This window comes from Cololabis saira, chromosome 10 (assembly GCF_033807715.1).
Source record: "Cololabis saira isolate AMF1-May2022 chromosome 10, fColSai1.1, whole genome shotgun sequence".
Classification (NCBI taxonomy): Eukaryota; Metazoa; Chordata; class Actinopteri; order Beloniformes; family Belonidae; genus Cololabis; species Cololabis saira.
In genome coordinates this window covers 4967154-4994985 of record NC_084596.1, presented here as the reverse complement: position 1 = coordinate 4994985, position 27832 = coordinate 4967154, and the positions used below count along the sequence as shown (strand labels likewise).

General features: G+C 46.8%; 1 protein-coding gene and 1 non-coding gene across 4 annotated transcripts; both read left to right on the top strand.

Moving 5' to 3' along the window:
- Positions 1-92: 92 nt before the first annotated feature.
- Positions 93-22145, top strand: LOC133452320 (NACHT, LRR and PYD domains-containing protein 12-like). 3 transcript variants are annotated; one of them, XM_061731565.1, is made up of 12 exons: positions 93-248; positions 2388-2520; positions 2603-2788; positions 2918-3034; positions 3547-3625; positions 3850-4057; positions 5056-6850; positions 7103-7276; positions 12783-12956; positions 13150-13320; positions 20307-20353; positions 20484-22145. In XM_061731565.1, exons 2-12 carry the CDS (start codon positions 2432-2434, stop codon positions 21008-21010), a joined length of 3567 nt encoding a protein of 1188 aa, XP_061587549.1. In that variant the 5' UTR covers positions 93-248; positions 2388-2431; the 3' UTR covers positions 21011-22145. The 3 variants fall into 3 exon arrangements, with proteins under 3 accessions (XP_061587549.1, XP_061587548.1, XP_061587551.1); XM_061731564.1 differs by having other exon boundaries at positions 93-254; XM_061731567.1 differs by lacking the exon at positions 7103-7276 and having other exon boundaries at positions 93-254.
- Positions 22146-26429: 4284 nt separating this feature from the next.
- On the top strand, positions 26430-26503 carry trnat-ugu (transfer RNA threonine (anticodon UGU)). Its single transcript has one exon. It is a non-coding gene; the product is annotated as a tRNA-Thr (tRNA).
- Positions 26504-27832: the final 1329 nt, after the last annotated feature.

Sequence of the window (27832 nt, the reverse complement as noted above, 5' to 3'; positions counted from 1 at the left end):
GCCCCCTAGTGGCGGCGGCCGGTATGACACGGACCGTCCACGCTGAACCAGGAAACGCCCACAAGCAGCTGCTGTGGATGCGCCCGACTCTCGGTCAGAGTGAAAGTACATCTGCAGTAACACATCTGGAAGATCAGGCGTTAAACGGGCCCGGTGAGGTGATCCGAGGACGGAGAACAACTGCTGATAACCGGATCAATACTTAAAAGTTTATTTCACTCCTGATCTTTGTCTTTTAACTCAGAGAGGTGAAGGTAGGAACTCGTTCTCACTTCTGATTTACCTGCAAACTTTGATCATTCTTGTGTCTGAGGACAAATCTACATGATTGTTAATGACAACATTTTTATTGGTGTTATTATTGATCAGAAAGACCGTGATGATCAGCCGATGATTAGTTTTGTTCATCAATCAAACTTTGGTGTTTTTATTTCCTGGAATGAACCTGTCGTCTCCAACATTAAAGTCAGGCTGCTGTTTCCTGTGGAGCCTTTCAAAATAAAGCATGGTTCCTGGAGGAAGTTGTTTGCTGCTTGTGTAAGTGTGTGATGAGGCTGTGAAGGAGGAGGAGACAGTTTCACCTCTGAGCTTCTTCACATTTACAGGAACCAGACTCATGTAGAGTCCTCATGTTCTGGGTATGGGTCTCTGTAAAGCGTCTAGAGACAACTCTGTTGTATTAGACGCTATATAAATAAAATTGAATTGAAATTGAAAATTAGAGGCCCAGTCTCTTTCTGCTTGTTTAAGTTTTTCAACTTCCTGTTTCTGCAGTAAAACTCTGTTGTTCACAGAATTTAATGTTTTTAATCTCAGAAAACAGAAAATGAGGAAAGTGCTGAGAGTTAGTAATTAAGTAAAGGGCATTTATAAAGCACATTTAAAACAGAGATATTATTGACCAAAGTGCTGTACATGATGATAATGATGTCAAAAAAAGAAAGAAAGAAGGTTCAGTGACAACAAATAAATCACAAATTTGACCTAAAAACACAGATGCAAGAAATGACAGGATTAGGGGAGTGGGAAAGCTAGTGAATAGAGGTGGGTTTTTAATCTTAAAGCAGGAGATAGTGGGGGCACATCGGATGTCTGAGGGTAACTGGTTCCACGGCCCTATCACCTTTCAGCTCCAGTTTTCTCTGACTAGAGGAGCTCAGGGACTGGTGGCTGACTGGAACTAAAGAAGGTCAGTGATATAAGCATGGGCCTGCCCTTTTAGAGCCTTAAAATCCATAAGTAAAACTTTTATTTAATTATAAAATATATGTGAATCCAAGACAGGGGTGACATGTCCACGGTTCCTTGTACCAGTCAGCAGTCTTGCTGCCCCATTTTGGACCAACTGCAGGCATGGTAATAAAGACTGGGGGAGGCCAAGGTAGAGGCAATTGCAGTAATCAAAGGGAGATGTAATGAATTACGTGGATTACTTTTTCCAATTCATTATAGGTTCAAAACAATTTAAGGTGGGAGATGTTACGTAGCTGATAAAAACAGTTTTTAACAACAGACCTTATCTGTTTGCCAAGACTGAGCCCTGAATCCAGTAGAACCCCCAGGTTTCTGGCGTGAGATTTAACATGCAGGGTGAGGTGAACTAGTTTACTTGCAACAGTGTTTGTTGATTTAGGAGGACCAAAGATGATGACTTCTGTTTTGCCAAGTGTTATTAAACTGGAGATAGTTGTTTGACATCCAGACTTTGATATCTTCAAACAGTCCAGGAGAGACTGTACAGAGTTGGTGGATTTCAGTGGGAGGTACAGTTGAGAGTCATCTGCATAGAAATGAAAAGAGATATTGTATTTCCTGATGATGTTGCCAAGGGGAAGCATGTAGAGGAAAAAGAGCAATGGGCCTAGTATGGACCCCTGAGGGGCCCCATAGGAGGCAGAGGCAATAGATGAGGAGAACCGGTCAATGGACACAGATAATGTCCTATGTTTAAGATAGGAATTGGACCAGTCCACGGCTGTCCCCTTAATGCCTAAACACTGTTCAAGGTGAGTGAGAAGAATGTTATGATCCACAGTGTCGGATGAAGCACTAAGATCTAATAAGATCAGGGTTGCATTTTCCCCTGGATCTAAAGTGTGCAGCAGATCATTAGTCACCGTAAGTTAGGCTGTTTCGGTCCTGTGAAGGGTTCTAAAACCAGACTGAAAAGGTTCTACAATGTTGTGGATATTTGGAAAAGGGAGCAACTGAGAAAAAAACTGCTTCAGAGCAGCTTGGATCAGCAGATACGGCTGTATCAGTGACTTCCTCCACCTCCCACTGGTTTCTGACTACATTCTAGTGACATTAACACTAAAGAGAGGAACAAACCAGAGCAGGATCAGCTGATCTCTGTCCAACACCAGTGATGTGTGTTTCCTCTGCAGATGAAGGTGTGTGTGTGAGCTGATGTGGACGTGAATTCAGCAGAATGGACCAGTGTGAGGACGGAGAGGAGGGAGTCCCTCCCTCTAAAACCTCTCTGTGTGGGGAACATGAGAGTCGGAGCAAAGCTCAGAGGTGAGATGAGCATCTCTAACTGTCCCTGACTCTTCTGCATGTCAGAGCTCAAGACTCACATCACCAAACATCATTATTACAGGAATCAACCTGGACCTGGACCTGGACCTGGACCTGGATCTGGATCTGGACCTGGACCTGGACCTGGACCTGGACCTGGACCTGGACCTGGACCTGGACCTGGACCCAGCTGTGTGTCCTTGAAGAGCGACAAGTCAATGGACGATGTTATTAACTTCAAAGGAGAGCAACGTTCGGCCGTAAAGAGGTGAGTGTATCCAAACGCTGCCAATGATTTATGTTTAATACTGTTTAAATAGACTAAATATTTTTATCTGTGTAACTTCTTTTTTATATAAATATAATATTTACATTTTGAACGTGTGTCTTCTATCAGGGTCCATCAGAAAGGAGACTCTCTTGAACATGAACCCAGCTGTTTGTCCTTGAAGAGCGACCGGTCAAGGGACTGGTTTATTAACTTTAAAGGAGACCAACAGTCATCTACAGAAAGGTGAGATGTATTTAAACACATTAAATGTATTTAAATCCTCGTGTTAGGAAATGTCCACATGTTTCTTCCTGAGTAGATCATGTAGTCCTGGACCCCTGTGGTCCTCCATCACCTGATGGAGATCTGAGCTTCCTCCTCATAGATCTTCATCTCCTGTCAGAAGCTTTTTCCTCTGGTCAACACATCTGGAGGTCTCACCTTCCAGAGGACTGATCCTGATGATGGTCCAGAGTTCCTCTTACTGATCCTGATGATGGTCCAGAGTTCCTCTTACTGATCCTGATGATGGTCCAGAGTTCCTCTTACTGATCCTGATGATGATCATGTGAATGAGCAGATTTCTCACTGAGGTTACATGTTCTCAGTGGATCAGCAAGACTAGTAAACCTTCAGCACCACCAGTCCTCTGATGGACTGTCCTCATCCCAACAGGACTTCATGGACCTTCAGCTGCTGTTTGTCTCTGTGAGGACAGACATGATGTGAGCTAATTCTTCCTGGTTCCTCCACAGAGTGGACCAGCAGATCTCAGAGTCCCCCAGTGGTCCGTCTGTCCAGCAGCATCAGACACAGCTGGACTCCATCTTTCAGGTCTGTACATGAGCATCAACTGTTCTCCATCTGTTCTGTTGATGTTTGTCTCCATGCTGGTCTCTGGAGACCAGTGGACTGTCAGTCTGTCCATCATGGACCTGATGTTTGTCTCCATGCTGGTCTCTGGAGACCAGTGGACTGTCAGTCTGTCCAACATGGGTCTGATGTTTGTCTCCGTGGTTTCAGTCTGATTGTGTCCTTCATGTGGTCTTCTGTTCCAGCTGCTGGAGGACAACATTGTCCTGTTTGTGAAGAACGAGCTGAAGAAGATCCAGAGGGGTCTGAGTCCAGATTACCCAGAATCCCTAGAGCATCTGTTGGAGGGTGAGGATGAAGAGCAGAGGAGCAGCAGAGAGGCGTTTGTGAAGATCACAGTGAACTTCCTGAGGAGAATGAAGCAGGAGGAGCTGGCTGAGCGTCTGCAGAGCAGTAAGAGGATTTCTCTGAACATTTAAGCTGCTGGATAAATGTTCCAGAATGCCTCAGGACATGAACAACATTCACAGATCAGCCACAACATTAAAACTACTGAAAGATGAAGTACTGCTCTTCTTGTTCCAACAATGTTCTGCTGGAATCAAATCTGCATTCTTGATCCACATGAAAGTTATTTTGACCGTTGACACCCAGCTAAATATTTCTGCAGGTCAGTTGCCCCCACATGGTCCCAGCACCCCCCTACAGTATCACCCTCCCTGTACAGGGCAGCAGTGGACATCAATAAACATGTTTAATAATGAACTTAACTTATAAAAACACTTACATTCGATTAATCTCAAAGGCAAGACTGACGGAAACGTGGCTGCCATATCGCGCCAAACGGCCACTCCGACCCCCACCACCAACATTCATACATATTCACACGGGGCAAGGTGTCTTGCCCAAGGACACTACGGCAGCAATTGGGACAGAGCAGGATTCAAACCACTAACCTTCCGATTATTGGAAGACCCGCTCTACCACCTGAGCTACTGCCATCCTTTTAACCAACAAACACCACAAGATAACTGGAAGATTTTAGTCCTGGTTTTCCTCTTCCAGCAATCCTGCTGAACTCTAGATTGTCTTGATGGTTCTACAGATTATTTGATCAGGTCATCTTCTGGTGTTTTCAAATCCTAAACCTGGAAAATCCACTTCACAGACACCACAACAATAACAAGAACACAACAACCCATAAACACACAACCCATCAGGGCTGTACTGCTAACATCCTGGTACTAGAAACTCCAGGACCCCCAGATGTTCTTGTCACTTCCACGTCCTGAATGTTCAGAGTTGTTTTGGTGGTAAAAGTGATTCTACTCAATATTGTATAGCTCATCGTAACGTTAGAGACGATCAGTGTCGGTTCACATCCTGATTCTTTAGGAGAATTAAGTTGAACTTTATAAAACACTAATTGTTTTTTTTTCATGTGTATTCAGATGTTTCTGCTGCAGGTTGTAGAAAGCGGCTGAAGTCTAAGCTGAAGAAGAAGTGCCAGTGTGTGTTTGAGGGGATTGTTAAAGCAGGAAACCCAACCCTTCTGGAGCAGATCTACACAGAGCTCTACATCACAGAGGGAGGGACTGGAGAGGTCAACGATGAACATGAAGTCAGACAGATTGAAGCAGCTTCCAGGAAACCAGACAGAGCAGAAACAACCATCAGACAGGAAGACATCTTTAAACTCCCACCTGGAAGAGATGAACCAATCAGAACAGTGATGACGAAGGGAGTGGCCGGCATCGGGAAAACAGTCCTAACACAGAAGTTCACTCTGGACTGGGCTGAAGGCAGAACCAACCAGGACATCCAGTTCCTGCTTCCATTCACCTTCAGAGAGCTGAATGTGCTGAAAGAGAGAAAGTTCAGCTTGGTGGAACTTGTTCATCACTTCTTCACTGAAACCAGAGAAATGTGCAGCTTTGAAGAATTCCAGGTCGTGTTCATCTTTGACGGTCTGGATGAGAGTCGACTTCCTCTGGACTTCCACAACAATGAGGTCCTGACTGATGTTACAGAGTCCACCTCAGTGGACGTGCTGCTGACAAACCTCATCAGGGGGAACCTGCTTCCTTCTGCTCGTCTCTGGATCACCACACGACCCGCAGCAGCCAATCAGATCCCTCCTGAGTGTGTTTCCATGGTGACAGAGGTCAGAGGGTTCACTGACCCACAGAAGGAAGAATACTTCAGGAAGAGGTTCAGGAACAAGAAGCAGACCAGCAGGATCATCTCCCACATCAAGAGATCACGGAGCCTCCACATCATGTGCCACATCCCAGTGTTCTGCTGGATCACTGCTACGGTCCTGGAGAACGTCCTGGAGAAAGTCCTGGAAATCAGAGAGGGAGGGAAGCTGCCCAAGACCCTGACTGAGATGTACATCCACTTCCTGGTGGTCCAAGCCAAACTGAAGAGGGTCAAGTATGATGGAGGAGCTGAGACAGATCCACACTGGAGTCCAGAGACCAGGAAGATGGTGGAGTCTCTGGGAAAACTGGCTTTTGAGCAGCTGCAGAAAGGAAACCTGATCTTCTATGAACCAGACCTGAGAGAGTGTGGCATCGATGTCAGAGAGGCTTCAGTGTACTCAGGAGTGTTCACCCAGATCTTTAGAGAGGAGAGCAGCCTGTACCAGGACCAGGTCTTCTGCTTCATCCATCTGAGTGTCCAGGAGTTTCTGGCTGCTCTTCATGTCCATCAGACCTTCATTAAGTCTGGAGTCAACCTGCTGGAGGAACAAAGAAACACCTCCAGGTGGTTTAAAACCAGAGCCGTGACTGACCTCCATCAGAGTGCTGTGGACAAGGCCTTACAGAGTCCTAACGGACACCTGGACTTGTTCCTCCGCTTTCTCCTGGGTTTTTCACTGGAGACCAATCAGACTCTCCTACGAGGTCTGTTGGAACTAAAAAAAAGAAGTTCACAGAACAATCAGGAAACAGTTAAATACATCAAGAAGAAGATCAGTGAGGATCTGTCTGCAGAGAGAAGCATCAACCTGTTCCACTGTCTGAATGAACTGAATGATGGTTCTCTGGTGGAGGAGGTCCAACAGTACCTGAGGTCTGGACGTCTCTCCACAGATAAACTGTCTCCTGCTCAGTGGTCGGCGCTGGGCTTCATCTTACTGTCATCAGAAGATCTGGACGTGTTTGACCTGAAGAAGTTCTCAGCTTCAGAGGAGGTTCTACAGAGGCTGCTGCCGGTGGTCAAAGCCTCCAAGAAAGTTGTGTAAGGACGAACACAGACACATCTGTTTTAGTTACAATCACATGTGTTCTTGGAGGAAACCATTAAATTCACTGTTCAACTAAGTTCAGGTTCATGTGGGACCAGTTCTCCTCAATGATTCATCTCAGGAAACTCAATACTTATTGATTATTAGTTTAAATAATCAGCATTTATTGATATTATATCATTTCGTTGTTAAAGGACAATCAACTTTTAAATAACCTCATGATCTCTCTTTAATCTCCTCTGCAGGTTGAGTGACTGTAACCTCTCAGGGAACATCTGTGCACTTCTGTCCTCAGTTCTCAGCTCTCAGTCCTCCAGTCTGACAGAACTGGACCTGAGTAACAACCACCTGCAGGATTCAGGACTGAAGCAGCTGTGTCCTGGACTGGAGAGTCCACACTGTCACCTGGAGTCTCTCAGGTCAGAATCCACCAAGTGTTCAACTAGTGACCGTTACAACTTTTTATTTGGTTATTTTATTAGATCCCCGTTAGCTGGTGACCTTTCAGAGCAGCTTCTCTGGGGTCTCATCAGAATCATCAGCTGAATTACAACATTATCATTAATTAAAATACGTAAACATACATGCTCACAACTCAGAGACAACAGACAGTAGGACACCAGCTAAAAGTACAAAAATAACATTATAATCAGCACAATGGCATTATGACTGTACATTTCCTCTTTTTAAAGTCAGGATTTAAATTTTTCTCATCACACTCTCAAACAAGATAAGATAAGATAAGATATCCTTTGTTTTCTCCCTCAGTGGGGAAACGTATTTGTCGTCAGCAGTACACACATATAGGGGAGGGGTAAAAAGACTGAAAAGTCAGAAATAAAAAATATAAAATATATAAAAAATACAAAAAGATACGTATAAAATATGTATAAACACAGGATATGAACAGTATATACAGTTAAACAGTGCAGAAAAGCAGGTGGAGTGTTGTGAGGTTGACTGGCAGATTGGCAGATATTGCACATCTTATATTATTGCACATCTTATTGTCATATTATTGTCCACTGGCTACTGAGAGCAGGCCTGGTTGTACAGTCTGATGGCAGCGGGGAGGAAGGACCTGCGATGCCTCTCTGTGGTGCATCATGGGTGACGAAGCCGGTCACTGATGGAGCTCTCCAGGGCTCTGACAGTCTCATGAAGGGGGTGGGAGACATTGTCCATGATGGAGGACAGTTTAGCCACCATCCTCCTCTCCCCCACCACCTCCACCCGGTCCAGACTGCAGCCCAGGACAGAGCCGGCTTTCCTCACCACTTTGTCCAGTCTCTTCCTCTCTGCTGCAGTGATGCTGCTGCTCCAGCAGACACACCATAAAAGATGGCCGACGCCACCACAGAGTCATAGAAGGTCCTCAGGAGGCCGTCCCTCACTCCGAAGGACCTCAGTCTGCGCAGCAGGTGGAGTCGGCTTTGGCCCTTTTTGTAGAGAGCCTGGGTGTTTACAGTCCAGTCCAGTTTATTGTTCAGGTGAACACCCAGGTACTTATAAGAGTCCACAATCTCTATGTCCGTTCCCTGGATGTTCACTGGCGAGGGGGGGACTTTGCGCCGGCGGAAGTCCGCCACCAGCTCCTTCGTTTTACCAGAGTTAATCTGGAGGCGGTTCCGCTGGCACCAGTCCACGAATCTGTTGTTCAGTTCTCGGTACTCCGTCTCGTCTCCGTTGTTAATGACCTCTGCATGAGGAAGATGACGGCGTCCTCAACTCCGATGCTCGGCCGGTAGGCGAACTGCAGGGGGTCGGCGGTGGAGCTCACCAGGGGGTGCAGGTGCTGGAGGACCAGCCTCTCCAGGGTCTTCGCCAGGTGGGATGTCAGGGCCACCGGCCAGTAGTGGCTGGAGTCGCTGGGGCAAGATGACTTGGGCACCGGTACCACGCAGGACGTCTTCCACAGCTGTGGTACCTTGTGCAGCCTCAGGCTCATGTTGAAGATGTGCTCCACGATCCTGCACAGTTGCCTGGAGCAGGATCTGAGCAGCCTGGAGGTGATGCCATCCGGACCCGTTGCTTTCCTCACCTTGAGCCTGGCCAGTCCTCTCTCCACCTGGGCTGTGGAGAGCACCACGCTGGGTGGGGGGGTGGTGGGTGGGCTGGGCGGGGGGGTGGTAGGTGGTCTGGGCGGGGGGGGTGGTGAGTGGGCTGGGTGGGGGGTGGTGGGTAGGCTGGGTGGGGGGGTGGTGGGTGGGCTGGGCGGGGTTGCAGGGAGGGGGGTTGGTAGGTTCGGTGGAGTTGAGAGTGGGCTGGGGGGTTGTGGAGGGGGAGTAGCAGGGAGGGGGGTTGAGGTGAGAGTTCTTGGAGCAGAAGAGGCTCCAGTCGGGGGAAGTTGCAGCAGGGCTGGGTGGGTGGTGGGAGGGGTGTCTGGTTGTTCAAACCGGTTGAAGAACCGGTTCAGGTCATTCACCCACTCCTGGTCCCTGTCCAGCGCAGGTCTGGAGTTGTTACGTCCTGAGATGGTGTTCAGGCTCCTCCAGACCCCGCTGATGTCGTCCCGCTGCAGCTGGTCTTCCATCCTCCTCCTGTAGCTGCTCTTCCCCTCCCTGATCTTCTTCCTCAGGTCCCTCTGCACCGTCTTCAGCAGGTCCCTGTCTCCTGATTTGAAGACCCTCCTTTTGTCCCTGAGCAGGCCTTTAATCTCAGGTGTGATCCAAGGTTTGCTGTTTGCAAACACTTTAACTGTCTTGGTGGGTATGGTGGAGTCTACACAGAAGTTGATGTAGTCCGTGATACAGCTGGTGAGACTGTCGATGTGGTCCCCGTAGTCCTCACAGAACACATCCCACACCGTAGTCTCAAAACAGTCCTGAAGAGTCTCCAGAGACTGTTCAGACCAGATATGTCTGGTGTGGGTGACTGCTGGTTGTCTTTGCACCAGAGGCTGATACAGGGGGAGAAGGTGGATCAGATCATGATCAGATCTTCCAAGCGGGGGCAGGGGGGATGGTGTATATGCCTCCTTAAGGTTGGCATAAAAAAGGTCCAGTGTTTTATTTCCCCTGGTGCTGCAGTTGACATACTGGCTGAAAGTTGGAAGTGTGGATGAGGGAGGGGCATGATTAAAATCCCCGGTAATAAGGAGGAGGGCATGTGGGTGCTGTGTCTGCAGCCTGCTCACACTGCTGTGCAGGACATTGCAGGCTGCGTCGGCATTAGCGGAGGGCGGGACATACGCAGTTATCGCGATAACATGCGAGAGTTCCCGCGGCAGGCAGTGTGGCCTCATGCTAATGGCTAGCAGCTCAATGTCCGTGCTGCAGAGTTGCTCTTTGATAGAGATGTTCCCAGGGTTACACCATCTATCGTTCACAAACACAGCAAGCCCCCCTCCTCTCCTCTTACCGCTGTCCCGTGTCCTGTCTGCCCTTATGAGGTTAAATCCGTCCAGAGCGACGGCGGAGTCCGGTGTTTGCTCCGTTAGCCAGGTCTCTGTGAACAGCATCAGGCTCCATTCCCGGTATTCCCGCTGGTGCCGTGCCAGCGCCGCTAGCTCATCCATCTTATTACAGATGGATCTCACATTCCCGGTGATGATGGTGGGGAGTGTGGGCTTGAAGCAGCGTTTCTTTTTCCGGCACATAACACCCGAGCGTTGTCCTCTTTTCCTCCTCTTCAGCTCGGGGGGAACATCGGGCTTGCAGCCGGTTAGCTTCCCCTGGCTACGGAGGGCTAACAGCTGATCGCGGGTGTAAAAAATTGAGCGTTTACTTCCTGTTTCGGTGGTTGCTGGGGTGATGAACCAGGTGAAAAATAGTAGAAATAAAAGGGCCAGCCTCACTGTTTTTCCAAACATGATGCCGCCCGATGAGCACAGAGAAAAAAAGCACGTCTCCACAGGAGACAGGACCGAAGAAAAAAAAGGTCCAAATAGGTAAAAACAGACAATAAATAAAAAACGAGTCGACGGAGCTGCTGCAACGTGTCGCCACTACCGCGGCGCCATCTTGAAAAAAAAAAAAGATATTAAGAGAAATCAAATCAAGAGCTCAATTTAAAAAGAATACAAAAATATTTTCAATTTTTCAACAACACAACAACTTTCTGGACAGTGTGAGATAGAACAAACAATCATGTGCTGTTCACATTTTAACACCCCCCACACCCTTTTAGCAAAACTACACACAAACACAAAATAAATAGAGGAAAAGGAAACAGTGTCAAAACAATAAACAGTTTAATAGCTCAATTCTTAACACTCCATTTTATTTTCCATAATAAACAAAAATAACTTGAGCTTCTTGTTAAAGCTTATCATTTTATCTCAAGTCCAAAGTTCTGGTAATTCACTCCACACCACCATCGCTCTGTGATTCATTGTCTTTTGTTTTTTTTTGTTTTTTTTTTTTTTAAAGATTTTTTTTTGGGCTCTAGTGGCCCTTTATTGAAGTTGCAGACTGGAAAGGGGTAGAGAGAGAGAATGGGGATGACATGCAGCAAAGGTGCGCAGGCCGGGATTCGAACCTGCGACCGCTGCAGGAGGAGGACTGTAGCCTCAGTATATGAGCCGCTGCTTAACCCACTGCGCCACCAAGCGGCCCCATTGTCTTCTGTTTTAAGTGACTTCTACATGGAGGCAACAGAAAATGACCTGCTGATGTTCGCCCCGACAAATGACTGTGTTTTAGTCATAACTACTTTATTGATTAAACTCATCAATTAATATTTCCTCCTACATTCTCCACTTCACCAGGATGGATGGGGATTCATTACTTCCACTGGTCTGATAAAGTTGCTGAATGACTCAGCCAGCTGCTTTGTTCTGATTTACCTGCAGCCTGGCCAGGTTACGTTTGGTTGTACTGGACCAAATCACAGAGCAATAATCTACATTTGACAAGACCGATGCGTGTATCACCTGTTTAATCAAATCATTAGGCAGAAATTTCCGCCAGTGTTTAATCACAGCTATACCTCTACCCATTCTATGCACTATTTGGTCAACTTGTCTATTCCAGGACATTTGACTCTCTATAACATCCCCTAATACCTTCACTTCTGTTACTTGCTCTCTTACTACTTCATCCATAGTTAAGCATAGCACAGGGTCATTTATTAATACATGTTTTGAACCTAAAACAGTACACTTTCTCTTCACCTTATCCAGAACTCATTTGTTTCTTATCATCCATTTTTATGTTAATTTTAAATCCACCCTTTAAATCTGAAGTGAATTCAGCAGGCACATTTGCCGATGTATAAACTGTCAAATTGTCAGCATACATTGCAATGGTGGCATGATTTAGAATAAACAGTAAATCATTGATGAATATTGAAAATAAAAGCAGACCCAAAGAACTGCCTTGGGGAACCCCAGCTCACGCTCTCAGCTTGGAATCACTACCATTAAAGTAAACAGTGCTTTTCCCATCAGACAAATAACTCTACATGCAATAGTAGCTGATTCAAAACCATAGCAGCTTAACTTATTTAATAACACATTCTGGTAATTATTAACCTAGAGAACATGTGGAGGAGAGTGGACCATACACCTCCAGTTCTAAGATCTTTACACTGGTTTCCTGTCTGTCTAAGAATAGATGTTAAATCATGCTCCTGGTTTATGAATCTCTGACTGATTTTGGATCAAAATAAATCTCTGATCTCCTGGTCCATGATGACCAAAAAAGCAATCAGCTTTTGCTCCTCACCTGTGGAACAAACTCCCAGAATGCATCAGGGATGCTGAAACTCTCTATAGCCTTAAATGAAGTTGAAAATATTTTTATCTGTTTACCTTTTTATTGACTTATGTCTGTCTGTATTTAATTACTGCTTTTAAATTCTTAAATCTTTAATTCATTTTTTTAAATCTTTTTATTTTAAGCCCTTTGAGTTTTCTTGTACATGAAATGTTGTACAGAAACTTTCCTAAATAACCTCATGAACTCTCTTTAATCTCCTCTGCAGGTTGAGTGGCTGTAACCTCTCAGAGGACATCTGTCCACTTCTGTCCTCAGTTCTCAGCTCTCAGTCCTCCAGTCTGACAGAACTGGACCTGAGTAACAACCACCTGCAGGATTCAGGACTGAAGAAGCTGTGTCCTGGACTGGAGAGTCCACACTGTCACCTGGAGTCTCTCAGGTCAGAATCCACCAAGTGTTCAACTAGTGACGTTACAACTGTGGTTGATATTGAAAGATTGTTGATGTGTTCTGCTGATCCTCTGACTTTTCCTTCAGCGCCATCATCAGGTGAACACGAGGACAGAGTCACCTTTAGTCTCAGAGCAGTTCTCTCAGAGTCTCTGCATGTGTGTTGTGTTGTGTATCTGCAGGCTGTCAGGCTGTCTGATCTCAGAGGAAGGAAGTGCTTCCCTGGTCTCAGCTCTGAGCTCCAACCCCTCCCACCTGAGAGAGCTGGACCTGAGATACAACCATCCAGGAGAGTCAGCAGGGAAGCTTCTGTCTAGACTGGAGGATCCCCACTGGAGACTGGACACTCTCAGGTAGGAAGACAAAAGGACATCAGTGTGCTGGACTCTTCATGGTGTTGTTGTGGACATCATCTTTGTGGCTCTGGATTTTGTTGTGGAAATGTTTATTAATTAAAACACAGATACCTGCACCAACATGGCGGCCGTGAGGCTCGCCCCGGCGCAAGCCATAGTACTGTGTCTCACTCTAGTCTCAGTGTTGTTTGTTGATTGTACGTTAATGTACACCCGTCTGGAACTGATGAAATTAAGTTTCAACCTGCCTGTCACAGATCAATCTCTGATCAAACTGTTACCCGCGGAGATAAGAGCAAACAACAACTCGCTCAGCGATCCGACCTCCTGGAAGCACAAACCGGGCAGAGGCAGGCGCCGCGCTGGTGTCTTCTCCCGGTTCAGGAAGCGCCCTTACCGGCCCCCACTACCGGCCCTCCTGCTATCCAACGTGAGATCATTGAGACACAAAACCGATGAACTCTTCCTCCTCACCCAAACCAACAAGGATTTTCAGAACTGCTCTGCCTTCTGCCTGACCGAGACCTGGCTGGACGACACCGTGACAGACCAGGTGGTTACCCCACCTGGCTTTACTCTCCACCGCGCTGACAGGTCTGAGGTGCTGTCAACCAAGGCTAAAGGTGGAGGCATCTGCTTCATGATCAACAACCTATGGTGCAGCAACAGCTCCACACTCAACACCTCATGCTCCCCACATTTGGAATACATCAGCGTGAAATGCCGGCCGTCTTACCTTCCAAGAGAATTTGCCTCGGTGATCCTGGTCGGAGTTTACATTCCACCCTCAGCCAACGCTAACACCGCCATCACCGAGCTCGCCAACTACATCTCTTCTGTGGAAAGTCATCACCACGATGCCGCAGTAATCGCGCTGGGCGACTTCAACCACGCCGACCTGTCCACCGAGCTCCCTAGCTACATCCAACAGGTGACCTGCCCCAACAGGGGCAACAACACGCTCGACCACTGCTATGTGGCGTCCAGCGATGCATACCGGTCTTTTCCGCGGGCACCGCTGGGAAACTCGGACCACGCCATCCTCCTCCTCATTCCCAGATACCGCCAGAAAGTTAAATCCATCAAAGCCACCGAAAAAATAGCTAAATCCTGGTCCATCTCCAGCATCGACACCCTGCGTGCCAGCCTCGACTGCACGGACTGGGACGTTTTCAGACCAGGTGTGGAGAGCGCTGATTACCTCGATCAGCAGTATGACGCGATGACGTCATGGATCTACTACTGCCAGGAGACGTACATCACCACCAAAACCGTGAGAATACACAGCAATAATAAACCATGGTTCAACAAAGAAATTCAACTTCTACGCAAAAAAAAGAACACAGCCTACCACAGTGGAAACAAGGAACTCTATAACTCTGCAAACTCAGAACTCCGATCAGCCATCAGGAAAGCAAAAGCACGATATGGAAAACACTTAGAAAATCAGCTCACATCTAACAACACCAAAACAGTCTGGAATAAATTAAAAAACATGACCAACACAAAAAATACCCCCCCCCCCCCATATCCAGCACAGACCCCCAGCTACCGGACAAGTTAAATAAATTTTACACTCGTTTTGAACAGTCCCCTGGATCTCCATACTCTCCACCCACCCCGCCCCCCTGCCCCCCCTTTGCCATCACAGAGGAGGAGGTCAGGAGGGCCTTCAGGAAAGTAAAGAGAAGGAAAGCTGCTGGGCCCGATGGAGTGAGCCCAGACACACTGTTCCACTGTGCAGAACAGCTTGCCCCACCATTCACCAAACTGTTCAACTCCATGCTTCGTCACTGCACTGTTCCTAACTGTGCCAAGGACTCGATCATCATCCCTGTGCCAAAATCCAACAAAATCTCCTGCCTCAATGACTATCGCCCCATCACCCTAACATCGATAATTATGAAAACATTTGAACGCATTATTCTCTCCCACCTGAAAGCTCTCACCTCCCCCCTACTGGACACTCACCAATTTGCATATCGCTCAAACAGATCTGTGGAAGATGCAGTGAACCTGGCCCTTCACAGCTCACTCCAGCACCTGGACTCACCCAACACCTACACCCGCACCCTTTTTATGGATTTTAGTTCTGCCTTCAACACCATAGATCCGGTCAAACTCTTCAACAAAATGCTGGACATGAACATTCACCCCTCCCTATGTTACCTAATCAGGAGCTTCCTGTGGCAGAGGCGTCAGAGGGTTAGGATAGGCGGACTCCTGTCCGGTCCTCTGACCCTCAGTACTGGTGCCCCCCAGGGCTGTGTCCTCTCCCCCTGGCTCTTCTCCATCTACACCAACTTACTCACATCTCACCACAGGACAGTCTCCATCTATAAGTATGCGGATGACACAACCATAACTGGACTCATCACCAACAACAACGAAACTCATTACAGAGAGCAGGTGGCCCAAGCTGTAACTTGGTGCCAGGACAACAACCTCCAACTCAACACTTCCAAAACCAAAGAACTCATAACAGATTTCAGAAGCAAACCACCCCCCAAAACACCCCTACTCATCTCTGGACAACCTATCACAATCACAGACTCCTACAAGTTCCTGGGCATTCATATCAACAACACACTCAAATGGGACCTTAACACAAGCCATGTAATAAAAAAGGCCAACCAAAGACTATTCCACCTCAGGCAGCTCAAGAAATACAAAGTAAAACACAATCTCCTCCTTCAGTTCTACACAGCCATCCTAGAAAGCATCCTCACAGCTTCCATCTCAGTCTGGTACGGCAGTCTGGACACCCACTCACGCAGCAAACTCCAACGTATCATAAAAAAAGCATCTCTAATTACAAACACCCCCCTCCCATCACTTGATTCACTTTACCATAAACGCACAATAACAAGAGCACATACAATAATCTCTGATTCAACACGACCAGCTAACCACCTGTTTCAACTGTTGCCCTCCGGCAGACGCTTTAGGTCCATTTCAATAAAAACAACCCGGTTCAAAAACAGCTTCTTTCCCACTGCCATCAGGCTACTGAACTCCACTCATCTCCGTACTCCATCTGTGTTAAATGTATAGTCTGTATGTAAATGTCTGCTTTAATGTCGATGTCTGCTCATGCATGTATGTTAAATGTATAACTGATGTCTGTTGCCACAGTACTATGTGCTGGCACTATGCTGTGCCGAAAGCAAATTCTGCCGACTTGTCGTGCAGTCCTTAATAAATGAATTGAATTGAATTGAATTGCACGGGACATGTGGATGTTAGTCCTCTTAGAGCAGGGGTGTCAAACTCATTTTCACCGAGGGCGACATCTATCATGGTCACAGTTCATGGTTTTTTTTTGCTGTGTTACTGACTCTCCTGTCGTCTGGATCCTGCCACCCTCATCAGCCTCATTCCCTTCACCTGTGCTTCCCCGGCCCAGCTCCACACCTGGTTTCCCTCATCAGTTTCCCCTTCATAAACCGGCCCATTTCCTCATACCAGTTGCCAGATTGTCGTGTGTTTTTGCCTCGCTTTCCAGCCTTCATGTCCTGTTCTGTTTCTGCCTGCCTGCCTGCCTGTGACCCTGCCTGATTCCTGGTTTATGGATTTTTGCCTGCCCGTTTTGGTTTTGTTTGCCTGATCTGCCTGACTACCCGGTTTGACCCCTGCCTGCCTTTGACTAAGATTAAAGCCTCTTTGACTCTGATCTGCCTGGTGTTGTGCATTTGGGTTCTCTGTACTGTCTGAGCCGTGACAGTAAAATCTGGCCAAAAGAATGAACCCAGCCAACATGGACCTACCACGTAAGGAAGAGGATTTATGGGATTTTTTTTATGGGGACCAAGTGGCGTTCTACCATCGTACGGTGAAGGGGACAGGGACATGCCCCCAGTTCCGGCCTGTTGCTGTTCCCGAGGTGGTCCCGGACCCACCCCAGTCTCTTCCCCCTTTCTGGGGAACACGCCTGGCTCTGGGTGGGCCCAGGAGCCTGCAGGCTCAGGGGAGGCAACTGTGTGGACTGTTGGGACATCTGTGATCTGTCCCTTGAGGGGGGGCCAGCGCCATGGACCCGGGCTCCCCCGCAGCCAGCGCCACGGACCCGGGCTCTCCCGCAGCCAGCGCCACGGACCCGGGCACCCCCGCAGCCAGCGCCACGGACCCGGGTTCCTCCTCAGGCAGCTCCGAGGACCCGGGGTCTTCCCGAACCAGCTCTGGGGATCCTCTGTCCCCCAAAGCCGGCTCCCCGCCTCCTGTCAGCCCCGACTCCGGCTCCCTGCCTCCTGTCAGCCCCGACTCCGGCTCCCCGCCTCCTGTCAGCCCCGATTCCGACTCCCCGCCTCCTGTCAGCCCTGACTCCGGTTCCTGAGGCGGTCCCGCAGCCCTCTGTTCTTGAGGCGGTCCTGCAGCCCTCTGTTCCTGAGGCGGTCCCGCAGCCCTCTGTTCCTGAGGCGGTCCCGCAGCCCACTGTTCCTGAGGCGGTCCCGCAGCCCACTGTTCCTGAGCCGGTCCCTGTTCATGAGGCGTTCCCGCCGCCAGTCTCTGTTCCTGAGGCGGTCCCGCCGCCAGTCTCTGTTCCTGAGGCGGTCCCGCCGCCAGTCTCTGTTCCTGAGGCGGTCCCGCCGCCAGTCTCTGTTCCTGAGGCGGTCCCGCCGCCAGTCTCTGTTCCTGAGGCGGTCCCGCCGCCAGTCTCTGTTCCTGAGGCGGTCCCGCCGCCAGTCTCTGTTCCTGAGGTGGTCCCGCCGCCAGTCTCCGTTCCTGTGGCGGTCCCGCCAGTCTCTGTTCCCCTTCCTGAGGCGATCCTGGATGGATCTGCCCAGCCCCGGCCCGACCAGCCGGCCGCGCTCCCAGACCGACCCTCTGACCAGCCTGCCGCAGTCCCAGACCGACCCTCTGACCAGCCTTCCAAGCCCCCAGACCGACCCCCGGATCAGCCTGCCAAGCCCCAAGACCGACCCCCGGACCAGCCTGCCAAGCCCCCAGACCGACCCCCGGACCAGCCTGCCAAGCTCCCAGACCGACCCCCGAACCAGCCTGCCAAGCCCCCAGACCGACCCCCGGGCCAGCCTGCCAAGCCCCCAGATCGAACCCCGGATCCGCCTGCCAAGCCCCCAGATCGAACCACGGATCCACCTGCCAAGCCCCCAGACCGACCCCCGGAACTGCCTCGCTGGTCTGCCCGGCACCGAGGTCGGCCCCCGGAACTTTGGCCTCAAACAGATCATTTCTATACAAATAGTCACATAACTGGCTGGGTTGGGGTCTAACATACATGTGGTTGACTTAGCTCTATTGACGAGTGAGGTCAGCTCAGGGAGGTCTACAGGATCAAAACAGTCTAGAGTCAAGTCAGAGCCTAGGGAAGTCGCTAAAGCTGAAGAAACACCTACAACCTGCTGGTTGATTTCTTCTCTAATTCTCGTGATTTTACTGTTAAAGAAGCTCATAAAGTCTTCACTACTGAGAGCTGCAGGAATGCACGGCTCAACAGAGTTGTGACTCTTTGTCAGCCTGGCTACAGTGCTGAACAGAAAACGTGGGTTACTTTTGTTATCCTCTATCAACGTTGAATAATAAGCTGTTCTGGCTTTGCGAATGGCTTTTTTATATACTATTAGAATATCTTTCCATTCACGATAAGAGTCTACAGACTTACAAGAGTACCACTAACAGAGACTTAGAGCTTAATGATCGTATATTTAGTAATCCGCATCTAATTTTTCGAACTTTTGGAGGGCGGGGAACTGCAACCACCATTTTGCTAGGCACCTGGCTAGAGTCGCCAATATCATGTAATCCTACAGTTTTAGAGTCGCTAATTACATAATGCAATCCTAGTTTTATTGGCAGGCGTTGGTCCTCGAGAAGCAGCAGAGAAGTGTGTTAAACTACAGCTCTGCATCCTGGCCTGGACCCTGCATTGTCAGGGGGAGTGTCTAATAACATTGGCCAGATTTCTAGACATAAGAGCAGCACCATCCCGGGTGGGATGAATGATGCTTCCCACTCCCGTCAACATTTTTGCTGACGTTTCCTCTCTTTAGGACGAGGTGGGGTGTCTGGAGCCTCTGTAAACATCTTCACTTGACTTGTTTTTAAAAGGCGCGCGGTGCAGTGAGCAGCAGTGAGAGGTAACTAGGCAACAGAGCGTGAAGGGGCGGCCATCTGCAGGGCAGGCAGAGAGCGCAGACAGAGAGCGTACCGACATATGTTGCTCTCTTTAATATATCCTGTCCTTTATTCTGTTCATTATTGTTAGTTCGTTGTTCATGTGCGTGTATGACAGACGTGCATGGGACAATTGTCAAATACGGAATCAACTGCGTTCCTATTGGTTCAATACGCAACTTTTAATTCCCAATTATGTCACAATTCTGTATTTCAAGGGATGGGTGGCAAGCCTACGTGGGCCACAAAATGACATGGCGGGCCACATCTGGCCCGCGGGCCTTGAGTTTGACACATGTGTCTTAGAGGAAGGTATACATTACAAAAGAGATGTGACCCTTTCATCTACATTTACATGTTTTATATCCTCCTCTTCCATCCTGTTCCTTCCAGCTGTTGGCCTTTTGTTACAAACCATATCATGTGTGAATGTTTTCCATGACACTTTGAGCAGAGATCTTTGAGCAGACGGAGCTGCTGCAGCTCATCTGGTGCTGCAGCAGAGCTGATAGATGCAGTTCACAACTCTGAGCCGTTCTTGACCCGGTAAACATCCCAGAACCACTGCAGTGTGGTTTTCAGGCCCATCACAGCACAATAACAGCTATACCTTCACTCATCCATGACACGGTCTCCTCCTGCTGCTGATTCAGCAGAGATGAAATCAGATGAAAAGAATGTGTTGAAACTGTGCTGGAAGGTGACGTCCACAGGACAGACTTCAGAGAGGCTGCATTTTCAAGTGCATCTGTCCAAGTGTTGGACTGTTCCTTCATCCGTGTGTGAGAGCCATGTAATGTCCATGTTTGCTGAGAGAGACTGAGCTGGTCTGACCCCCCTCTTCCTTTCAGGGTGGAGCCTGCTGGACAACGATGGATGACACCAGGTCTGAGGAAGTGTAAGTGTGTTTTTATTTCATTAACACGTTCATCCATCTTCACACTGTCACATCACTCCTTCATGAGTCCATCAATGATCAATAACTGATCAATAATAACTGCAGCTGGGTTGTTTGTTCTCTCCATCAGATTCCTGTCAACTCACCGTCGACACAAACACAGTCCACAAACGCATCAAACTGTCTGATGACAACAGGAAGATGATGTTTGTGTGGAAGGATCAGTCATATCCTGATCATCCAGACAGGTTTGATTCCTGGTACCAGCTGCTGTGTAGAGAAGTTCTGACGGGTCGTTGTTACTGGGAGGTCCAGAAGAGAGGACCTGTTTCTGTATCAGTGAGTTACAGAAGAATCAGAAGGAAAGGATTCTCTGGTGACTGTAGGTTTGGAGGGAACGATCATTCCTGGAGTCTGGAATGTTCTGATGATGGTCGGTACCATGTCTGTCACAATAACAAAGTAACATCTTCCTCCTCCTCTTCCTCAGTCTCTGACAGAGCAGCGGTGTACGTGGACGTTCCTGCTGGAACTCTGTCCTTCTACAGCGTCTCCTCTGACAGACTGATCCTCCTCCACACCTTCAACACCACATTCACTGAACCTCTCTATCCTGGGTTCAGGTTTGGTTCTGGTTCTTCAGTGTCTCTGAGTTGAGTTCAGTCTCAAGAGTCTCCTCCTGTCAGAGAAACTGTCTCTGTTGGACAGATAGTTGAGTCTGTACATGTCTGTCTCTGTCTCCATCAGAACTTGGAAACTTCTTCCTCTTCCGGTCCTTTAAAGGTGGATACTGCCGTTATTCCAGGATCCACATGTTGTTCTTCCGTCTGTTTCCAGTCAGAGCTTCACGGTGAACAGCAGCATGTTGTTTCTCTGCAGCTCAGTTCAGCTCAGATCATTCAGTTCATGTCAGCTGCAGGTAGTTTGCTGCACATGTGACCGACTGTGACGTCAGAGAGGAATCACTGAGCTGCAATCAGCCCAGATGAAGTTACAACCTGCTGTCAGATCTGAGCACAAGGTTGCTGTGCAGCCAGAGTTCATCCTGGTCTTTATTCTCACCACTTCCTGTTCCAGCCATGACATCACTACTGGACTGTCAGGTCTCTGTCATGGTAAAGGGTTTGTTTATATGTGAGCTCTCACTAAGATGAATAAGATGATCCATCAATTATCTAGAACGGCTTCTTCATGTTCAGGGTCCCGGGGGTCGGCCTTGTTGATTTTAAATGTACTATAATGATTTTTATGTACATTTGTCAGTAGAAGGAGAAATCAACAACAATAATGCGCTTCTATGGTTCCTAGACTGTAGTAGAACTGGATAAACCCTCCATGATCTGTACAGTCATCTGTAACGTTGTTTTCAGCTCTCATTTTCTCACCTAATGATTCAGTGAGTCAAGAAAACTGTTTGGAAATAAGATGTTTTTATTGCAACCACAGATTTTTTGGTCCATCGTCCACTGGATCACATTTCTACCAAATCTGTATTTCTGTAGATACCAAATATAATCATCTGTTTTCCTCCATCAGAAGCTGTTTCAGCATCTAGAGTGCAGACTGCAGCTCAGGGAGGGGGTTTTGTGGATTACTGATCAATATTAAAGTGTTTATGATGTCACCACATGAGTGTTGGTTTTTCTTTAAGCCGCTTAGATAAATGTCATTCTGGTTGCTGCCATCTTGTCCGTACAAATCAACCATCAACATCGATGCCAACTACTGTCCAAAGATGCAAAAGGGGAACAAGTCCTGGTGTCAGCCTCCGTACAACTTGACTAGAACATATTTATGACCAAATCAATGTTGGAAACAGCCAGATCCAGACCTGCAGTTCTTCTATAGACCACTAGGGTCCGGATCCAGACCTGCAGGTCCTCTACCGACCACTAGGGTCCAGATCCAGACCTGCAGGTCCTCTACAGACCACTAGGGTCCAGATCCAGACCTGCAGGTCCTCTACAGACCACTAGGGTCCAGATCCAGACCTGCAGTTAACAGATCATAATCATACAATTTTTAAAGCTTAAATAACAAAATAATACATCTCTTTGTGCAGTTATCTTTTATTATAGATTTCTGAAACCTCTTTTGTGTCTTCACCTCTTTTTGAGCGCTGCTGACCACGACTGCAGGATGCCAGTCAGGCGCGTTTCCGTTACCGTGAGGTTCGGGAGAAAACCCAGATATCCAAACAGAAATCCTGCAATGGAGACGGCTCTAATTCAAAAACCTCCAGAATATCCAATACACGTTTTTACACTTCCAGGAGGTGGTTTTTCAGCTAATAATCCAGTTTAGTGTCAAAGTGGAAAACAGATCTCAGTAGAAACACCGATCCTATGGAAGTAAATCAGATTTTGAACTTTACAATTCTTTGAATTTCACCCCGCAAGATTTCACGCAGTAAATTAATTGATTTACATTTTTCTGTAACTGAATTAAACTCCTTAATTTTTCAACACTTTCTTTTCTCCACTATTTTTTCAGTGTTTTAAATTTCAAGAGTCAAAAATGAGAAATTCAAAGTAAAATAATTCAGATTGCCAAGAGATCAGCTGGTAAGCCATAGTCCATAAACCCTTTCCCCTGTTTTTAGTTGGGCTCCCTTTTTTGTGTTATTTCACCAACCCATGTGCCTATTTTAAATGATGAAATATTGTGTGTATTATTGAACTCCGTACCCTCCGTGAGGGTAGCTAAACCAAAGTGACCTGTAAAGAATGAATGTGAGTTAGGACAGTGTTTCTCAATCCTGGTCCTCGTGGGCCCCTGTCCTGCATGTTTTACATGCTACCCTGCTTCAGCGCACCGTGATAAAAGTACGTGTGTCATCAACAGAACTGTGCAGACCTTGGTGACAAGCTAATGAGGACCTTTAATTAGAATCAGGTGTGTTGGTGCAGGGAAACATCTAAAACATGCAGGACAGTGGTACTTGAGGACCAGGATTGAGAAGCACTGAGTTAGGAGATCAGATCTAACTCTCTGAAGGCTCTATAACCACAGAGGGACTCGAACCTTCAATCTTGTGATCCGAAGTCAGACGCCTTGTCCATTAGGCCATGTGGTCCACGAGTTGCTCCTCTGAGGTGACCGAGAGGTTAGCGTGAAGTATGAATCTTACACCGAAAGCCAACGTTATCCACAACGTTGCAAATGTTTCCAAACGTAGTGGGTGTTTTGAACACACCCAGGACGCTCAGTCAGGCTCCCTTCAGCTCCTCCCTCTGCTGCCCAGGTGCAGCATATCAGCTTCATCTGGACCAGTTGAACAATTTGTAGGCAATGCACCCACACTCAATGTAAATAATCTTTAAACTTTATGGTGAATGAAAACTGCCTGATCAGCTCTGTTTTATAAAGCACATTTTTACATGAATAAAATAAGAATAACAAGAAAATAACACAACAAATGTTCAAGCACAACAGCCATGAAGACCATTTCTACAAGTGTTTGAACCAGCAATTTTAAATGTCTCATACCTGTTTAGATGTTTTTGTATAAGATTAAGGAAGAAGAACAACAGCAGAGGGCGCTGTTGCTACATTTGGTAACGTGCACAATTCAGAGGCGTCCTGGCTACTTTTGCACCCTGGGTGAACTGTCCAACATTCAGATAAATCAATCACTGTGTGAGAGGAGAAGGTGAAGACTTGATTCAAACATGTGGAAGAATCCTTTCCACAGCCCTAGTGGCCTAATGGATAAGGCACTGGCCTCCTAAGCCAGGGATTGTGGATTCCAGTCCCACCTAGGGTGGACATGTTTACAATTGCTCAATGCAAGACTGAGTTAATATCTTCACATCCTAATTTCAATACAGCAAGATTTCCACTTTCATTCAATCATTACTGATTGAACCTCAGAAGTTGAAATATTTTACTTACTATGCCTGTTGTTTGGATTGTCAAACAAACTGGACACCTTTGTACATTTTAATGCCTTTTATATATTTAATTTCGTTGATGAATTGTCTCTTTCTAGGTCATGGTCTCTGCAGGGTCTCATACAGTATGTAGAGTTCTTTATGATTGTTCAGCTGTTACTGTGGTAAGTTTGTTCATTCAGATGTTCATAGTGATCCAGGGCAGGTTTACAACATCTTGAGTTACATGCACAGTCTCCCAAAACAAGTAGAGACCTTTTTATTTGAAGTCCCACTAGTCATAACTGACTAAAAGGAGAGGAACCAGACATTACCCGCTCTAAAGCAGTCCACATCTCTTAGAAGAACTTTAACAATTGAATGTTTGAATTAAGTTTGGTTATGAAACCTTCAATGTGATTTTCTTGTCTTATCAAGCTACATGTCATTTCTCCATTTCACCACCATGGTTGAACTATCAATGTCATCAAAAAAATGTGTTGTTTTTTGTGCTTTTTATGCGATGTCTGTATTTATATTCTTAAGATGTGAAAATACTCTCGCTCTTTTGATGGGCCCACCCAAACCCTTAACATTCCAGCTTACAAACCTGATGGTTCCTAGCACACCTACCTGAACTATATTAATCGTAAGTTGTAAATCAGAATAACAGCCTTTGGAATGATATAATGCACCTGTGTATTAACCAGATTTAGTAAATAATTAAAGTTAGATGACACCAACAAACCAAATGCAATGACGTTAATGAATAGAAAGAAAGGGTTCCTCTTAAAAATAAAAAATAAAACAAACAAAAAGAAAATAATCCCCACCCCACACACACATAGTTCAACTGAAACAAATGTCCTAGTTGAGTCTAGTCTGTCCGTTTATTAAATAACTCAATATAAGGATCAGGTACGACTGTAAACTGCATCAGTTATCAAAGAAAAAAATAAATAATAAGTAAATCGGAAAAAGATCACCTCTACAAAAGTTAGCACCGCTCTCCATTAAGAAGTTTCAAATAAGTGTTTAACACAGCAAAATGTCTGTTACTGTAATCATGTCACCTCATAGAGGAGAGGAAAAAATGTAGCTAAGGGGAAAGAAGAAAAAAAAACCAACGTTAACTCTTGGAGACAGAAGTCCAGTCTCTTCACTTGTTTCTGCTATCTCGGTAGAAACCTTCGGCGTCCTCAGCGGTGTCAAATATACGGGTCTGACCGTTGACTGTAACTCGCAGACGGGCTGGATATATCAGTCCAAAGCGTATTCCGTCTTTGAGAGCAGAGCCTTCACTTTGTTGAAGGTGGCCCTCTTCCTGGCAATTGTGGCGCTGAAATCCTCAAAGATCCTGATAGGATGCCCACGATACGAGACATCTCGGTTCTTCTTAGCCCACAGCAGCACACGTTCCTTCTGGATATATCTATGGAAGCGGACAATGAAGGGACGGGAGCCCTGCGTCGGTTTCGGACCCAAACTGCGATGCGCCCGATCCAGTCCCAAGTCCGCGTCCAGCAAAACCTCTCCGAGGCTACTTCCTTCAACAAAGTTGTCATAAAGAGTCGAGGATCTTTCCCCTCCATTCCTTCTGGAATGCCAACCACTCGGAGGTTCTGTCGTTTGGAGCGTGAGATCAGGTCCTCAACTGCCAAGTGCAGTTTCTCATTCATCTGGGTGGTTGTCTCCAGCTTCAGCTTCAAGGTGGCTACTTCGTTCTCCAGCGTCGTAATTCCGTCTGAATGAGCAGTAAGGGCCTTTTCCATTCCAGATATGGTGGCGGTGTGTGAGGCCACGACCTCAGTGATTTTTTGGAGAGAAACTTGAATTGGGGCCAGAGCAGTATTCAAAGTGGTGGTGAATTCATCTGTAAAACCTTTGCGTAGCTTCTCTAATTCTCCGACAAGCATGGCGAGAGTTAGTGGTTGACAGCTAACAGCTGATGCACAGCTGATTTCCTTTTCCAGCGGATTGAAATGTTCGGTCAGTTGTGATTGATTTTTGTTGCGAGTTGTGTGAGACTTACTCATTTTAGCTCAAGAGAAGTCTCAGTGTAAGTCCTTAATTCACAAAATCTAGGTGTATAGTTTGAAAAACGGCTTAGTATTCAGGAGCAAACGCCACGCATCCAATCACCCTCTCGTCATAACCGGAAGTCTCAACAGGGTTTTTATACCAAGTTGAAGACGTGTGTTGAGGGCCCTGTGGCTTAGTTGGTCAAAGCATCTGTCTTGTAAACAGGAGATCCTGGGTTCAAATCCCAGCAGAGCCTTTAAACTCATGAACACCTTAACAAAGGTAAGGATGGAACTCCTGTGATGTTTAAAACCATGTACATGTGGAAAAAAAGTATCCAATTTCTGGGTTTTCCACACGGTTGGATAAAGTCTTCTCCTCCGTTAGGGAGGAAACTGTTTGTCAACAATTACGGACAATTACAGACTGAACTCATCACATTAACAGCCCTCATGAATATTGAGGTGATTATTGGTCATCAGTGAACAGTCGTTGGCTGACCGTCACTGCCAGGGTTCTTGAGAAAGCTTTGATCCAGTCAGGAGTGGGTACAAAGAGAGATCTGTTCATTCAAATGTCAATGACAAACCTCTCCAAGTCTATGGTCTCTTTTTAAGAGGATGCTGTTTCCACATGTCTAACTGAATATACCTGCAAACATGAAGACAGTAATCTAGAAGTTGTTGTATAAGCTGAGGGACAAATGGAGGTAAGTAGCTTGTGATATTGGAGAAACATCATCAAATACTTACTTTCCCTGACATGGAGACTGCTCATCTGGTCGTAATGCTGGAAAACTGTGACGTCTCATTCAGCAGTTTCAGGTACTTTCCTGCAGCGTTGGTGGTGTAGTGGTCACTCAGCATGGCTGCTTACCAAGCAGTTGACCTGGGTTTGATTCCCAGCCACACTCCTGTCAGCTAAGAACAGGAAACTGAGGCTACAATTCACTCAGGTTCACCAAATTATGACAAGGCAAGGCAAAACGTTGCCTGGTATGATGAGTCTCAATATCGGTTGCGACATTCGGATGGTATGGTCAGAATTTGGCATCAAAAACATGCAGTGTGTTGCCGAAATTATGACGTTGATGTGCCAGAACTGTGCGATGGTGGCATCTCCATTATTTGTGTTAATAAACCCAATGAAGTAAGAAAGAGTTATCAGCAACACTTATTGTTCCATAAAGGATGAATTATGTTCACAGTTAGACAAACTCACAAGATGAGTTGGACTTACTGCTTGCTATTTAACATCAATCCCTTCACAAAGCTTTAATGGTCATGAGGAGTATATATGGGACACATACATATGTATGCATTTACACTCACCGGCCATTTTATTAGGTAAAATAACTGCTCCAACTGCTCTTCGACGAAAATTTCTAACCAGCCAATCACATGACAGCAAATCAATGCAATTAGGCACGTAGACATGGGTCGTTTCCGAATTCGCATACTGTACTACAAGTATACACTGATTTGGGCAAAGTGTAGTAAGTAGTATGCTGTATGTGAACAGAAGGAAATCTGCAGTATGCGAAAAATACCCGGATTTTGTACTGATTTGTAAAAAAATTTGCAGC

Coding starts and splice junctions, on each gene's coding strand:
- LOC133452320 (XM_061731565.1), top strand. CDS start 2,432: ATGGACCAGTGTGAGGACGGAGAGGAGGGAGTCCCTCCCTCTAAAACC. Junction 6,851..7,102: donor AAAGCCTCCAAGAAAGTTGT/GTAAGGACGAAC, acceptor TCTCCTCTGCAG/GTTGAGTGACTGTAACCTCT. Junction 7,277..12,782: donor TGTCACCTGGAGTCTCTCAG/GTCAGAATCCAC, acceptor TCTCCTCTGCAG/GTTGAGTGGCTGTAACCTCT.